The 12,207-nt window shown below is 43.0% G+C and overlaps 1 protein-coding gene across 2 annotated transcripts in view; it reads left to right on the forward strand.

Annotated features, from left to right (window-relative positions):
- Positions 1-351: 351 nt before the first annotated feature.
- The window catches only part of MCPH1 (microcephalin 1), a 240,996-nt gene continuing 229,140 nt past the window's right edge, over positions 352-12,207 (forward strand). For both annotated transcript variants that reach the window (XM_045397815.3, XM_045397817.3), the window contains exons 1-3: positions 352-441; positions 3,012-3,103; positions 8,566-8,684. In XM_045397815.3, coding sequence (XP_045253750.2) covers positions 420-441; positions 3,012-3,103; positions 8,566-8,684 — 233 coding nt within the window. In that variant the 5' untranslated portion in view covers positions 352-419. The remainder of the gene's footprint in view (positions 442-3,011; positions 3,104-8,565; positions 8,685-12,207) is intronic.

Below are 12,207 nucleotides of genomic sequence, written 5' to 3' on the forward strand. Positions count from 1 at the left end.
CTGGGGTCCCGCCCCGCCCGCGAGGCAATGACTGTGCCCCCTCCCATTCCTGATCCTCAACTCAGGTGAGCACAGATGAGGCGCCGGGAAGCTTCTAAGTCGCAAATGGAAATAGAAGGCTAATTCAGGGGTGAGGGGCCGTCGTGCTCGTTACTCCCAGGAGGAGAGAAAAAACCACGGCCCCGCAGCCGGGGGCGCGGCGAGGCATTATCCGGCCCCCTCCCCGGGGTCTCAACTCCCTACAGCCTCCCGCCTCCCGCCTCCCGCCTCCCGCCTCAGCTACAGACAAATCCCGGAAGCGCGGAATCCGTCAAGCGCCGTGAGGGCGGCGCGCTCGCCCCGCGCATGCCCAGTGCCCGCCTGCGCCGCCAGGGTCTCCAGCACCGCACCGTCCAGCCCGCCGGATCCCGCCGTCTGTCATGGCGGCCCCCATCCTGAAAGGTGAGGGACTTCCTGCTTCCTGCGCCAGCCGCGGGGGAATTTGAGGACTGGCACCCCTGGTGGCGGGCGCACTCGGGGGGGGGGGGTCCCGTGGGAGCAGCCCCGCTCGCCCCTCCCTCGCTGCCTGTCCCCTCCCAGATCCCCTGCCGCCTCCTGCCTCCCCCGCTGCCTGTCCCACCAAAACCCCCGGCTGCCTGCTTCCCCTCCCGTGCTCCGTGTCTCCCCAAACCACCGACTGCCTGCTTCCCGCCGTATGCTCCCTGTTTCCCCAAAACACCCGGCTGCCTGTTGCCTCCCCCGTGCTGCTAGTCCCCCTCAATCCCCCGCTGCCTGCTCTCTCCCCCATGCTGCCTGTCGCCCAGATCCCGCCCCCCCCACCTGCCCTTACCCCACCTGCTCTCACCCCTGCTGCCTTAGTCCCTGGTCCCGGAGCTAATAGGCAGTCAGAGTCCTGCCCTCCGGAAGTTGGTGTGAGGTCCTCCTGGGTCCGGTCCTGCTCTACCCCCTCTGAGGCCCACCTGGAGTTTCTATGCTAATTGTTCCAATAATAGGAGCCGCCTTTTACTGCGGAGTCCTCGTGTGCCAGGCGCTGTGCTTAGGATGGTGTGGTATTGTCTGATTTTGTAACCGCTGTATCAACTCTCTTACCTCGTATTACAGGTGGAAACTAAGGCATGGGGCGTTTAGGTGCCTGTCCCCCGGTGTGTGGCTATTCAGTGCTGACAGAGCCTTAGACCAGGGCTGCTGTCCCAACCAGTATATGATACCGCACCCAGTCCCGCCCGCTCTGCACCTGGAAGAGCCCAGGAGCGGGGAATAGAGGACACCTGTCTTGTAGAGTTTGGCCGTGGGAAAAAAAAGGGGCCTGTATTGTGGGGCCTGGAGTCATAAAACATAGCCAAAAGAAAAGACTAGAGGCTTTATACAAACTCTGTAATCAGATGCGGCTGTTTTTCTAATGTTAGTATTTTGTTAAATTAACCTGGTTTTCCTTTAGCTTTACCCGCAATCATTGACCAATGGCACACCTGGAAAATTCTTTTAACCATCAGGTTTTAAGAAGAGGATATCCACTAGAACAGGGGTCCACAGACTATGGCCCCCAGGCCATATCTGGCCTGCTGCCTGTGTTTGTAGGGTCTACAAGCTAAGAATGTCTTTTACATTTTTAAGTGATTTTTAAAAAAGGACAAATGAAAAAATTATATCACATTCACATTTTCTTTTCCATAAATAAAGTTTTATTGGAGCACAGGCTGGCCCATTAATATATTACCTATGGTTATGTTTGTGCCACAACCATGAAGTTGAGTAGTTGTGACAAATACTCTATTGGCCACCAAGCCTAAAATATTTACCATCTGTCCCTTCACAGAAAACAGACTTCTGCACTAGAAAAACTAAGCCTAAGAATTTGGGGAAAGCATCTAATTTTAGGAATGTAAACTGTCATGTATTGTATGAGTACAGTTGTTCTTTGCTTAAAATTTTAATAAATTCCACTGAAGCTATTTTGAAAAGGCTTTTAGTAGAAATTTATTTATGAGACAGAGTTTTACTGTGTTGCCCAGGCTGGAGTGCAGTGACATCACATAATAGCTCAAGCAATTCTGCTTCAGCCTCCTAAGTAACTTGGGACTACAGGCACTACCATGCCTGGTTATTTTTATTTTAATTTTTTAATTTATTATTTTTTCGTAGAGCCAGGGTGTCACTATGTTGCCTAGGCTGGTCTTGAATTCCCAGCCTCAAGCCATCCTCCTGCCTCCACCTTCCAAAGTGCTGGGATTACAGGCATGAGCTACTTTGCTTAGCCAGTAGAATAAACTTAATCTACTTTTCGTACTTTTGAGGCAAGGAGTGCAATGGTGCGATCATAACTCAGCTTCTACCTCCTGGGCTTGAGGAATTCTCCCACCTCAGCTTCTCCACCCTCCCCACCCCATTTCCCACCCAGTAGCTGGGACTACAGCCACTTGCCAGCATTCCTGGCTAATTAAAAAAAAAAAAAAAAAAAAAAATTGTAGAGACAGGGTTTCACTATGTTGCCCAGGCTGGTCTCAAACTCCTGCACCCAAGTGATCCCACTGCCTTGGCCTTCCAAAGTGCTGGAATTACAGCATGAGCCACCACACCTGGCCAGTAGAATAAATTTTTGGTTTACTCTTTTTTTTTTTTTTACTTTTTTATTTTTTGAGACAGAGTCTTGCCCTGTCACCCAGGCTGGAGTGCAGTGGTGTAATCTCGGCTCACAGCAACTTCCACCCCCTGAGTTCTAGTGATTCTCCTGCCTCAGCCTTCCAGTAGCTGGGATTACAGGCGCCCGCCATCATTCCCAGCTAATATTTTGTATCTTTTAGTAGAGACGAGTTTTCACCATGTTGGCCTGGCTGGTCTCAAATCCCTGACTTCGTGGATCCACCTGCCTCCGCCTCCCAAAGTGCTGGGATTACAGGCATGAGCCACTGTGCTGGCCTCGGTTTACTCTTAAATATAAATAGAACAAAATCTATTGGGCAGAGGATGCTGGAATTACAAATGTATATTTCATGTTCATATCTTGTTTTCAGATGTAGTGGCCTATGTTGAAGTGTGGTCATCCAATGGAACGGAAAATTATTCAAAGACATTTACAACACAGCTTGTGGATATGGGAGCAAAGGTAAGACATTTATTTTGCTGTTGATTCATATGACAGTCTTCTGATAGGTAAAAGGTTACACTTGCATTTTCTTATTTTGGGAGTTATTACTTAGAATACAGACAAAGCAATGGGTAAGTGGTGGGAGAAAAAAGAGCCAAACTGTGAAGAATTTAGAACAGTAGGACTTAACAGAACAGTTGGGCCTGTGGGCATTGAGTGAGGAGGAGGAACCTAGGATGAAACGCTGGATTCTTACACTGGTTACTTAGATGCATAGTGCTATTAAGCAAAGTGAGGAATATAGGAAAAGAAACAGGTTTCTAAGGGAAAAGTTGTAAACTTGGGCATATTGAAAATATCTATTAGACATTTGGATATACAAGTCTGGAACTTGGAGTGTTCAAGGCTAGAGATGATGATTTGGGGGGTCAGGACCATAGGGGTCGTGTAAAGTCACAGGTGTGGACGTCGTCCCATGTCGGGCATGGTTAGGATGAAGAGTGGTGATGGGAGGAGCATTGTTCAGTATTCAAGGACAGGCGATGGGAGCAGGGACCCAGTGACAAAGGGAGAGAAGAATGCCAGGAGAAGGAGAAAAGCAAGTGTGGAAGTCAAAGGAGGGAGTAATTTTTTTTTTTTTTTTTTGTGATAGAGTCTCTTGCTCTCTTGCCAGGCTGGAGTGCAGTGACATGATCTCAGCTCACTGCAACCTCTGCCTCCTGGGTTCAAGCGATTCTCCTGCCTCAGCCTCCCAAGTATCTGGGACTACAGGCACACACTACCATGCCTCGCTAATTTTTTTTTTTTTTTTTGTATTTTTAGTAAAGACGGGGTTTCACCATGTTGGCCAGGATGGTCTTGATCTCCTGATCTCGTGATCTGCCCACCTTAGCCTCCCAAAGTACTAGGATTATAGGTGTGAGCCATCGAGCCTGACCAGGAGTAGTTTTTTAATTGCCTTTCAGAGCTCAGAGGGAGTAATTTTAAAGACAGAATTTTTAAAAACTACAGATAGTTCAAGAAAGATAGGATGGGCAAATGTACTTTGGATTTGAACACTATAAGGTCATTGCGAAGTTAGTGCAGTTTTCAGTGAAATGGGCAGGAATCATTGAGATATGAGGAAATGGAGATAGCAAACAGTTTGCCTTATTCAAGGTTTCTCAGTATAGCCATCTGTGTTATCAGATTTACTATCACATAGTGCTTGTGTTCAAGTAGCTTTATTTGACTTAATAATGTCCTTGATACCGAATAGGTATCTTTTGCCCACACACACTAAACCAATCACTGTGACGACGGGTTTTACAAAAGAGAAAAGATTCATTCACAGAGAAGCGCAGCTAGGAGGCAGAAGAGTACTCAAATCTTCATTCCCAAAGAGAAGGCTTAGGGATATTTATCAGTTAGGGAAGTGGGGTGATCTAAGCAGTGGGGAAAAATGGAGTACTTGATCTGCACACGCGTAGCTGGGGTTCATGGGATGCATGTTTAGAAAACAGGCGTTATTAGGAGGCTGAGGCGGGTGGATCACCTGAGGTTAGCAGTTCGAGACCAGCCTGGCGAACATAGTGAAGCCCCATCTCTACTAAAAATACAAAAAAATTAGCTGGGTGTGGTGGCACACACCGTAGTCTCAGCTATTTGGGAGGCTGAGGCGGGAGAATCGTTTGAACCTGGGAGGCGGAGGTTGCTTTGAGCTGAGATTGCACCAGTGCACTCCAGCCTGGGCAACAGAGTAAGACTCTGTCTCCAAAAACCAAAAAAACCCAAGCAGTCACTAGTAGGATCCGATGGTGAAGATTTTGGCCTCCTGTCAAAAGGTCACTTCCTGGGCATTTGCACAGGCCTGGTTGAAGAGTTGGTGGTTGCAGCCTGTTTGAACTGTAGAGGTGCTGCCCCAAGTTCCTGAAAAGTAACTTAAGCAACGGTTACCATGGTGACATATCCACCAGAAGTGTTATAAGGAAGCCAGTGAAGGTTGTTATAGCATTTAGCAGCATGACTTGCAGCTATATAGGAATAAATAAATAAATTATAAAAAGCAAGTGACCAAAAGCGAGCAAGGCAGATTAAATTTGGCAGACCTAATTTTCAGCCTTAAAGTGCAAGAGTGGTGATGCTGGCTATTCAGATATGCCAGAGAAGCCTTAAGGTGCTTTAAATGAAAAGGTGAAAGTTCTCCACTTTAAGGAAAGGAAAAAAATTATATGCTAAAGTTGCTAAGATCTACAGTGAGAACAAATCTTCTAATCTTGAAATTGTGAAGAACTATGCTAGTGTTGCAGTCACATCAAACTGCCAAAGTTACAGCCACAGTGTAATTTTTATTACAATACATTGTTACAATTACCCTATTTTGTTATTATTGTTAATCTGTGCCTAATTTGTAAATGAAACTTCATTGTATATGTATGTATAGGAAAAAACAGTATATAACCGGTTCAGTACTAGCTCAGGACTCAGGCATCCACTGGGAGGGGTGGGGGGCGGGCGGGCATGTCTCAGAACTTAACCCTCGTGGATAAGGGGGAACTAATACACTCTTACAGGGAGTTTACCTATGAAAAAAGTCTGTTTATGTCCTTTTCTGGCATTTGGGAGGGGCTGGCTGATAGGCTGAGTGAAAGAGATCCATTAAAAATGGGAGAAAAGATTATCGAAGGTAGGGCTAGGTTGGGGTGGGGCAAGAGAGCTGCCGTGGATATGAACCTTAAGAGGCACTCACCACCAGGCAAAGAGTGGGTGCTACTAAATTTTTTTACCCTAAGAGCCTTGTTTGACCTCCCTAATGCCTGTCTTGAGTAAGAGGTCAGTGCAGAGGAATCCGAATATAGGAGCAGGGCCTGCACTGCAGGAGGGGAGACGTGCCTGCTGTGATACACCGGAATGTAGGAACCTGAGGGAGTCTGCGTGTTCTCATGCCTAACATTTACCTGGGATGAGGAAGAGTTACTGTGAATGAGAAAAAAGCCATTAGACAAGTGAGTTGACAAGGTGGTTTGAGGGTAGCATTAAGATCTTAGATCTTTTGGATCTTTTTGGTTTCACCTTTTATTTCAAAACTTGGCAAGCAAAGTTGGGGAAAGAATAGTGAATGTAGATTCAACAGTTGTTAACATCGTAACAGATTTGGGTATTTGTAGTATCATAATCCAGGATTATCTTAAGCCAATTTCAGGATTCGAGATGATTTAAAACTAGACTACAGGCCTGTGAGGGTCATTATAACTTCTGATTCACCCTTAATCTAGATGCAGCTCTTTGGGTCTCAGCCCAAGGTGTAGGAGTTTTATCAGACCCCCTTCTCCCTTTGAGGCTTCTCAATTTTTGTCCTGTTCAGTGTTTGCTAAATTTGATAAAAGCCTTGTGGGAAAATGGCCTCAAATGCTAGACTCATCTCTAGGTATCAGTCTTAATCTAGAATCTCAGCCCGGTAATTCTTAGCTGCCTTGATAGCTCCCATGGACTTGGTAGGGGTGTGGAGACTGAGAGAGAGAGAGAGAGAGTTATAAAAGCAATACATATTTATTGTTTAAAAAGACTAATGGGCAGTGCCGTGAAATTCACAATAAACACAAAGAGAAACCAGCAACCCTTTGCAGTACGTTTCCTTTTCCATTTTTCAAAGACAGTTATTTTCACATCATCTGTTTCTTTTGGTATTTGCCTTCATATTTCCAATCAGTGTACATATATTTACTTCAGTACAATTGAATGCTATAGAAAATTATGCAGATGAGTTCTGCTTCTGGAAAGGATACATAAAAGGTAACATTTTTGACACCATGAGTGTCTGAGCATGCCTTTATTATACTGTTTTTTTTTTTTTTTACTAATATTTTAGCTGACTAAAAATGCTAGCACAAATATTGTTTTTCCTTGAAGGTATTTCCCATTGTTTTCTCACTTCCAGACTGCTGTTGATAAGCCTGATTCAGCTGGCACTTATCATTGTTTGCATGTGATGTGTCTCCGTCCTCTTCACCTTGATTACCTACTCTTTTAATATTTTTCCCTTTTGCCAGCCATGCTGGAATTCTGTGATAAGCTTGGTCTAGTGCTGTTTTCATTCTTGTGCTGGGCCTTTGTGGGGTTTCTTTTGATCTAGAATGCATATCCTTTAGTTTGAGAAACTTTTCTTTGATTATATCTTTAATAATATTGTCTCCATTTTGTGTATTTCTGTATTTCTTTAACTTCTGTTGATTGGCTGTTGGATTTCCTGGTCTGAGCTCCTGACGTTCTTGCCTTTTGTCTCCTGTTGTGTCCGTCTTCTAGTTCTTTTGTTCTACTACCAGTGAGCTTTTCTCAACTTCATTGACTGATACTTCTGTAGAAAATTTTATTACTTATGTCATCTTTTCTTAATTTCCAAGAGCTCTTTAGGATCCTATTAAAAAATAATCTTCTGATCATGTTGCATGAATACAGTATCTCTCTCTCTTTTTTTTTTTTTTTTTTTTTTTTTGAGACGGTGTCTTGCTCTGTTACCCAGGCTGGAGCGCAATGGTGCGCAATCTTGGCTCACTGCAACCGCCACCTTCCGGGTTCAAGTGATTCTCCTGCCTCAGCCTCCCGAGTTGCTGGGACTACAGGCACGAACCACCATGCCTGGCTAATTTTTGTATTTTTAGTAGAGACAGGGTTTTGCCATTTGTCCAGGCTGGTCTCAAATTTCTGACTTCATGATCTACCTGCCTCAGCCTCCCAAAGTGCTGGGATTACAGGTGTGAACCACCACACCCAGTTTCCTTTGGTTTTAATTAGCTGAATTTTTCCAACTTTTTGAATGATTGCACTGATTTTAATACCTTCTTACTTTGTATTTACACATTTAAGATTATAGGCACCCGCCACCATGCCCAGATAATTTTTGTATTTTTAGTACAGACAGGGTTTCACCAGGTTGGCTAGGCTGGTCTCGAAATCCTGAACTCCTGACCTCAGGTGATCCACCCGCCTCGGCCTCCCAAAGTGCTGGGATGACAGGCATGAGCCACCGTGCCCGGCCATGAATACAGTATCTTAAGATATTAAGTGTTCTTAATTTTGGTTAAATATGTGTTCTGTTTTCTCTATTGCCTCTGAATTTCGTTTGGTTTTATTTTTTTTTGGTGTAGAAAGCTTTTCTGAAATGTCCATTATCATCTGACTCTTTCCATCTTCTAAAAATGTGGTGCCTTCTCATGGCCACATTTTCTCTTCTGTTCTCTTTAGCCTTGCAGGGCTCCAACTCTTTATTCTTTCAGTAACACTTCAGAGAGTTTTTTAGAGGGAGTAGACATGAACTTGTGTGTATGATTCACCATTCTAACTGGAACAGATATGTTTTAAGCAGTGTTATGCATTCCTTCGAGTGTTTCTCTGTCAGATTCTGAGAAACAGAATTGCTGGGGTAGAGGTTTTTTGATCAGTTGTACTTAAGAAGTTGTGAATGAACAGTAATGTACATTTTGTTTTCTGCATTTTGTCTACAGGTTTCAAAAACTTTTAACAAACAAGTAACTCACGTTATCTTCAAAGATGGCTACCAGAGCACTTGGGACAAAGCTCGAAAGAGAGGTGTAAAGCTCGTTTCAGTCCTCTGGGTTGAAAAGTAAGCAGCTTCTCTCTGACTTTTTTTCCTTAAGTATCTAGTATTAAAATGTGTGGAGATATTTTGCACAGATCACAGAACCAGATAAAGTTTGATTTTCATCTTTTCTCTGCCTCACCTCACCAAGTAATTTGACATCCTCCAGCCTCAATGTCTGCAGTTCAAACATGGGCGTACTGTAATACCTAACTCTGCCTAGGGGGAGAAGGAGCCTGCAGGTCCTGAAGCTGGGTATGCAAGGTGGACTTAGGAAACAAGAGGGAATGTGATGAAGCAGATTGTGTTAGTCAGCCAGCGCTGCTGTAACAAAAGACCACAGACTGGGTAGCTTGAACAATAGAAATGGACTTTCTCACAATCTGGAGGCCGGAAGTCCAATATCAAGGTGTCCACAGGGTTGGTATCTTCTTTTTTTTTTTTCTTGACACCAAGTCTTGCTCTGTCATTCAGGCTGGAGTGCAGTGGCTAGATCTTGGGTCACTGCAGCCTCTGCCTCCTAGGCTCAAGTCGTTCTTATGCCTCAGCCTCCCAAGTAGCTGGGATTCATCTCAACCTTTGCCTCTTGGGCTCAAGTGATTCTCCTGCCTTAGCCTCCTGAGTAGTTGGGATTACAGGCACGCACCACCATGCCTGGCTAATTTTTGTATTTTTAGTAGAGATGAGATTTCGTCATGTTGGCCAGGCTGGTCTCAAACTTCTGACCTCAGGTGATCCACCTGCCTCAGCCTCCCAAAGTGCTAGGATGACAGGCGTGAGCCACCGTGCATGGCTCACACAGTTTTGATTACAGTAAATTTGTAGTAAGTTTTGAAATTGGGGAGTATGAGTCCTGTAACTTTGTTTTTCATTTTCAAGATTGTTTGGCTATTTTGATTTGGGTTCCTTGCTAAGATTGTTTGGCTGTCTTGTTTGGGTTCCTTGCATTTCTATATGAATTTTATGATCAGCTTGTCAGTTTATTCAAAAACAAAAAAGGTAGCTGGGATTTGGCAGGATTGTATTGAATCTCTAATTAGGGAAGTGTTGGTGTGTTTATAATATTTAATCTTCTAGTCCATGAAAATGGGATGTGTTTCTTTTTCACATCTCAAATTTCCTTCAGTGATACTTTCTAGTTTTCAGTGTACAAGTTTTATACCTCTTAGGTTAAATTTATTCCTAACTTTTTTGTTCTTAATTTTTTTACGTTGTTAGCTGTTAGTGTATAGAAATGCAGGTGATTTTTGTATATTGATCTTATACCCTGCAAATTTGCTGAACTTGTTTATTAGTTCTAAATTGTATTTGTGGGTTCCTTAGGATTTTCTATATGCAATGTTGTATAATTTTGTAAATAGAGAGAGATTTACTTCTTCAGTTCTAGTCTGGCTGCATTTTATTTTATTTTATTTTATTTTATTTTATTTTATTTTATTTTATTTTATTTTACCTATTTGTTCTGGCCAGAACGTCCAGCACAGTGTTGAATAGAAGTGGTGAGAATGGACATCCTTATCCTGTTGCTTATCTTTGGAGAAAAGCTTTCAGTATTTCATTATTTAGTATGATGGTAACTGTGGTTTGTGTAAATGTCCTTTATCAGGCTGAAGACATTCCCTTCTATTCCAGGTTGTTTGTTTGTTTGTTATTATTAAAGAAAGTTAGATATTGTTGTCAAATGTTTTTCTGCATGATTGATCATCGTGTGATTTTTGTCCTTCATTGTATTAATGTGGTGTAATGAAGGGTTTTGTATGGTGAACCAACCTTGCAGTCCTAGGATAAATCCTACTTGATCATGTTATGTATGTTGTCATCTTTCCTTTTTAATTGTTGGAACAGGACGAGTGCGGTGGCTCACACCTGTAATTCCAGCACTTTGGGAGGCCGAGGGGGCTGGATCACCTGAGGTCAGGAGTTTGAGACCAGCCTGATCAATATGGTGAAACCCTATCTCTATTAAAAATACAAAAATTAGCCAGGTGTGGTGGCATGTGCCTGCAGTCCCAGCTACTCTGGAGGTTGAGACAGGAGAATCACTTGAACCTGGGAGACAGAGGTTGCAGTGAGCTAAGACCACGCCATTGCACTTCAGCCTGGGCGACAAGAGTTGGGGAAAAAAAAAGAGTAAGGTGTCCTTCTCTGGCTTTTGTCAATATTTTCTCATTATCTTTCACTTTCAGAAATTTAAGTGTCTGGATATGGTTTTATAACATTTATTTTGTTTAGATTTTACAGAACTTGTTGAATGTGTACTTATCTGTGTTTCTACATATAATTCATTTTTGGCCATTATTTCTTCATCTATCTTTTCTGCTGCATTTCCTCCTCATTTTTTCTGATTAGCTGTATATCTTTTTCGAATTAGCTGTATACCAGGGATTGCTAAAGTTTTCTGTAAAGGGACAGATAGTAAATATTTTAGGCTTTGCGGGCCATGTGGTCTCAACAGCTCAGCTTTCTTGTGGTGTGAAAGGAGTAATAGAAAATAAGTAAACAAATGCCTGTGTCTGTGTGACAGCAAACTTTACTTACAAGTCTGGCAGTAAGCCAGGTAGTTTGCCAATCCTTTCTACATAATATACCTTTTAAATGTTTGCATTTGTCCATAGTGCTCTCCTTCTTGTTCATTATTGTTGTCATTTTTTTTTCTTCCCAGATTGATTTGTTTTCAAGTTCATTGATGTTTTTCTCCATCAAATCCATTCTGCTACTTAGTACCTTTATTTCAGATATTTTTGATTGTTTTTCGTCTACTTGGTTTTTGTATACATTTTTAAAATTTCGTTTTCATGTGAGATTTCTCATCTTTGCTTTTCCTGCCTTTTGTTATGAATGTATTTTCTATTACCTCGATGAGTATAGTTATAACTAGTCGTCTTAATGACCTTGTCTGGTAATTTTGAGGTTGCCATCTGTTTTGTTTTTGTTTCTCTTTGATAGTGTGTCACATTTTTCTGGCTCTTCGTATGGCAAATAATTTGAGCTTGTATTTTGCACATTGTAAATACTGTGTAGACTCTGGATTCTTTTGTATTGTCGCAAAGAGCATGACGTTTTTGTTTTAGCAAGCAGTTGACTTGTCATTAAAGTTAAATGCACACTGTCATTATGTGGGCAGTTGCTTAGATGGGCTCGTTGAGCCTCAGGTGCAAGCTGATTTGTTTGCCTCAAACACATGTTGTTCAGGGGTCAGCCAGAGACTTGAACTTCCATACTCAGAACTTGGGGTTTCTCCTCTGGTTCTCTTACTTCCTGAGTCCTTACCTCATTTCTCTGGTGGCCGTAGGTGCCCAGTCTCCTTCGTCTGGTCTCTTCAGCGAGAAAGGAGGCCGGAGCTTCTGCTTGAGTGCCTGCTGCGCCACACCACCTCCCACAGAGACTGTGGCTGCCTTTAGGGGACAGACAGAAAATGTGGTGATGCCCAGAGTCTTTTGCTTCCTTTTAAAATTTGTCTCTTCTTTCTTTTTCTTTTTTTTCCCTCCAGCTTTCAAAGCTCTCACATCATTGGTTTGTTTTATTTTTCCTGTATTTCCAGGACGTA

This window comes from Macaca fascicularis, chromosome 8 (assembly GCF_037993035.2).
Source record: "Macaca fascicularis isolate 582-1 chromosome 8, T2T-MFA8v1.1".
In the NCBI taxonomy this organism is placed as follows: Eukaryota; Metazoa; Chordata; class Mammalia; order Primates; family Cercopithecidae; genus Macaca; species Macaca fascicularis.